This window comes from Palaemon carinicauda, chromosome 3 (genome assembly GCF_036898095.1).
Source record: "Palaemon carinicauda isolate YSFRI2023 chromosome 3, ASM3689809v2, whole genome shotgun sequence".
In the NCBI taxonomy this organism is placed as follows: Eukaryota; Metazoa; Arthropoda; class Malacostraca; order Decapoda; family Palaemonidae; genus Palaemon; species Palaemon carinicauda.
The window spans coordinates 118,120,866-118,125,906 of record NC_090727.1 but is presented as its reverse complement, the minus strand read 5'-3'; the positions used below and the strand labels follow the sequence as shown (position 1 = coordinate 118,125,906).

At 32.9% G+C, this 5,041-nt stretch overlaps 1 protein-coding gene across 1 annotated transcript in view; it reads right to left on the bottom strand.

Annotated features, from left to right (window-relative positions):
* LOC137637809 (uncharacterized) overlaps positions 1 to 1,394 on the bottom strand; it is a 34,701-nt gene extending 33,307 nt beyond the window's left edge. Inside the window, exon 1 of the mRNA XM_068369916.1 lies at positions 1,025 to 1,394. Coding sequence (XP_068226017.1) covers positions 1,025 to 1,219 — 195 coding nt within the window. The 5' untranslated portion in view covers positions 1,220 to 1,394. The remainder of the gene's footprint in view (positions 1 to 1,024) is intronic.
* Positions 1,395 to 5,041: the final 3,647 nt, after the last annotated feature.

Here is a 5,041-nt window from a genome sequence, read left to right as displayed (position 1 = left end):
CAAAAAACATTGTCATTGAGTAAAAGTGTATATGAATAAAAATATTCTTCATTGGATCCTTCTCTCTGTTTACGGTTTATTTTCCCTTTGCCTACACAACCACCGAATAGTCTGGCCTATTCTTTACATAGTTTCCTCTGTCCTCATAAACCTGACAACACTAAGATTACTAAACAATTCTTCTTCACCCAAGGGGTTACTGAACTGTAATTGTTCAGTGGCCACTTTCCTCTTTGCAAGGGTAGAAGAGACTCTTTAGCTATGGTAAGCAGCTCTCCTAGGAGAAGGGCACTCCAAAATCAAACCATTGTTCTCTAATCTTGGTAGTGTCATAGCCTCTGTACCATGATCTTCCACTGTGATGGAGTAGAGTTCTCTTTCTCGAGGGGACTCTCGGGCACACTATTCTATCTTATTTCTCTTCTTATTTTGTTAAAATTTTTATAGTTTAAATAGGAGATATTTATTTTAAGGTTATTACTCTTAAAATACTTAACTTTTCCTTGTTTCCTTTAATCACTGGGCTATTTTCCCTGTTGGAGCCCCTGAGCTTATAGCGTCCTGCTTTACCAACTAGGGTTATAGCTTAGTAAATAATAATAATAAAAATAATAATAATAATAATAATTATAATAATAATAATAACTACAGATGGTAATTGTAGTAGTATTTAGTAGTAGTTAGACATTTTTAAAGGCCACTCATGAATGGTAGAGGCATAAACATATGATTAGCGACCAAGCCCCTTCTCCACCCAAGCTAATTCCAGGGAGGGCCAGGCAAAGACTGCTGATGATTCAGCAGGTAGACCCTTAGGCTCCCTCCAACACCCAATCCTTAGCTCAGAGGAAGGATACAGTGATCAAAAGAACTAACGAGTTTGAGCGGGACTACTCCAGTTTGGCAATTACCAGACAAGGATTAAATAGCTGATCTATTTTAATATAATAGTAGATTAATTTTTCTCACGAATATTATAAGAGTAAATTACGGTAACGACTTCTTCCTGATTCGGGATACTTACAAAATTCAGGTCATTATTTGGCGTCGCAGTTGATGCCGGATCCTGAAGCTGTTCAATATCGATGTAAACTTCTCCATATAAGTCATTTTCAGAGTATGAACTTCCATCTTGGAATAACGGCCACCCATCAACGTTTCCGAGGTCGAGAGTATTCTCTTCCTCAGGTCTTTCAAAAGTCGGAAATTCGTTCTCCATTGAATCTTACAAAACTGGCTGTTATTAGAGAAAAGTATATGCAAAAACACAAGTTGATATTCAAAGCAAAATATGAAAAGACGCCACTTGACTTGGGAACAGGATAATGGACAATTTTGGAACGCTACTTTTGCTATTACGAGTAAGCGAAGATAGTCTGGCAGCGGTTGTCAGTGACAGACCAAAACGAAAATACGATAGTGTGTAGGACTGTGTGGGGCTGGTACTGGGTGAGGGGATGCCCCGCCTCAGTGAGACGAGTCGCAGTTGATGTGCGTTAGCTTCATGTTTAAAACCTGTATCGCTATATGTTTTCAACTTTCTGGATTTCGTTTGATCGATCGCTTACGTAGTAGATTTAACATTGATTATTGATTTTTCGTTGAAAGGTAATGTCATATCCTATCTCAATGGTTTCATCCTAAATATTTTTCGAAATTCTGTGTAACTAATCAAATCCGGGAAATCTGGTTTGTAAGGAATCGCCTCGTAATGAACTCTCGGAAATTAATATTTACGAGTTCTATACAAATGCCAAATTGAGGTTGAATGATATAACAGCAAACGGTATTAGGCTTACTAATGATTTAGATTTTAAAAGAGATATTCAATAACTGTAATGAATGTTCCTGAATATTGCCACGACATCTAGCCTCATGCTGAACCCCAATTAAAATGACGTAAAATGAGTGTAATATAATATAGATTGATATAATTGATTAATAAATCGTTTTTCGTCTCGCCTCCGAGAAAGCGGTGGTTAGACTTGAATAAGACTTGATTATTCGCTCATCGCCGCCAAGGATCCCTGTATTGTACAGGTAATTATGTTATCTTTGCATAATTTGTGTATGCGAGCATTACTTCATTTCTTAAACGTGTGTGTTTTTTTTTTATTCTATTGATAGGGGAAAAATTATTACGTAGACGTGCAGAAAATTAAAATAGAAACTGAAAATAATTATCGACATAAAGAATTCATCTCTTTTTCTTGTTCATTTGTTATGTGTTTTACTGGTGTATAATGTGTGTGTGTATATATATATATATATATATATATATATATATATATATATATATATATATATATATATATATATATATATATATATACACGTATATGTATACACACACACACACACACACACACACATATATATATATATATATATATATATATATATATATATATATATATATATATATATATATATATATATATATATATTCTTATGAAGCTGGTCTAGTGTAGAGTAAATAAATTAATCAATGTATATGTATGTATGCATGTATGTATGTATATATATATATATATATACATATATATATATATTTATACATATATATATATATATATATATATATATATATATATATATATATATATATATATATATTCTCATGAAGCTGGTCTAGTGTAGAGTAAATAAATTAATTGGGTATTTTATTTATGTTTTCACATGTGCATTGAAGAGTGAATTAAGATGAGTTCCTCTGATTTAGGTATAGTTTGTTGTGTAAATTACGTAAAACTTTCGTCGTTAATTTCATTGATTTTCATTTAAGTCCGTATTTGTAAATTTACATTATTTTTTAAAATCTACTTTTTATTTCACATACTTTTGCTACGAAGTCTTACGTGATCTGCGAAGAGAGAGTTATATCATCCACACGATATATGAAAAAGGACTTATGTAAATGTTTTTTTATATTTTTATTACGTATTGGTTCGTGTTTGTGGGAAAATGCGCAATTCTTTTATGTGCCACGTGCTTTGGAAGGGTCTAGAGAACTCCAATGTTAGATTTTGTCTTTTTTTTTTTTATTTCTGAGGACGAAGATGGGCTGAGCTAACTAAGAGAGAGTCGTATTACTGTGCATTGGTACGCATCTTAGAGAACAATCCTTTGCAATCCTTACACCCTTAGGCCAACCCCCAAGCTTCCAGATCTCGGTCCTAGAATCTTCTGGAAGTAGATTATTCATATATAGGCGCCCCAGGGCTGCATAGCAGCAGAAGAGAAGCAGCCATCCTGTGAAAGAGCCAAAGTGCCACCCTCACTCTCTCTTTATACCTGTAGTACGTCCTCTCCAAAGTGATTCTGTGCGCCAAAGTATATCGTGTGTAGTGAGTTAAAACATTGTTGTAAACTTGGCAGGTCATTTTAAATTGTTCTGTGTTGTGGTGAGTGTTGGCATTGCGTAAATTTTGTAACTGACCCTGTGCAAGTAAAATATGTGAAGTTAGTAAGTTTATTGTTTACTTTATGTAAGTTCTTTAAGAGTTTAAGCATTGGAGTGTAATTATTTCTTTTGTCTTAGTCTAAGGTTTTATGCAGATTTAATAATTTGAGTCAAATGATTATATAATTTTCTGAGTGTAATTATTTCTTTTGTCTTAGTGTAAGGTTTTATTCAGATTTGATATTTCGAGTCAAGTGATTACATAATTTTCAGAGTGTAATTATTTCTTTTGTCTTAGTCTTAGGTTTATTCAGATTTATTAGTTCAAGTCAAGTGATTATAGAATTTTCAGAGTGTAATATTTTTTTCATCTTAGTCTAAGTTTTGTTCAAACTTATTATTTCGAGTGATTTATTTTTTATGTAATTTCTTTCAAAGTGTTGTAATTTATATAGAATATATCTATTTTTGTAAGGAGTGTTTTATTTTGATCACCAGTGTTTTTTTCATACTCGCTTGTATCCTGTTGTGAATCGTAGTGAGGGGTGATTTAAAATAATTCTTAATAATAATTACCCAGTGTTGTTTAGAGTGTATTTAAGAGACCTTTTGATAAATAATGTTTTATATATTTCTGTTTGGGAGTTATATTACTGTCTTGGAGCTCGGATATTAATATTTTCAAGTGTAACAGATTTAATGTAAAAACAAACAGGTGAGTTTGGAACTCGAGAGGTTGTATAGCTTGCCAGCCATAATATATATCATATAAAATATTTTTGGTGCCCAGACCACGGGACCATCATATATATATATATATATATATATATATATATATATATATATATATATATATATATACATATATATGTTTGTGTGTGTGTGTACATGCATTTGATGTGGAGGATTTATTTTTGTTATATTTTCGTTTTTTTTTTGCCAAAAACTTAGAGAGAGAGAGAGAGAGAGAGAGAGAGAGAGAGAGAGAGAGAGAGAGAGAGAGAGATAGTGTGTGTGTGCGTGTGTCAGCGAGCGAGAGGTACTTAGTGTAATGATTGTTTGTTGTGAGAAGGATTGTTGTCATAATTAAGGTTTTTTGTTTATATTTTTAGCTAGCTTAGGACAATGGTGAATGTCTTGAGAGAATGCTTTTTTTTTATTGTCTGCAGACAAAGGCAGTTGTGCTTGTGGTCGCTGGATTTTATATTTATTTTACCAGCTTGGAAGTGTTTATTTATATTAACAGCCCTAATTCCTCCTTTGGAGTGCTTAGTTTGTCCTGGACTGTTGTTTGCCGTCAGTGAACATAAATAGCTTGATGATGACGACCATGAATGTACAATGATTATTGGAATAGACCACTGATAAAAAATTCTTGACCATTGATGACCCGGCTGTAAAATAAATATTCCTCCTAGTTTGTGATGATGCTGATAATCACCACTTAATTGACTGCTCAGTCAAGGTGACTGGAGCCTGAGTGTAGATTGTTGATCACTGAACTATGGCAGATTGCCCTGTAAAGACTGAGCAATTTGTTGGGTCGAGTGTTGGTGTCCATAAATTTACTTAATATAAACTTTTATTTGGCTGTGGTGAATTTTAGTTTTAAGTTTTCTTTGGATTATTTTGAATGTT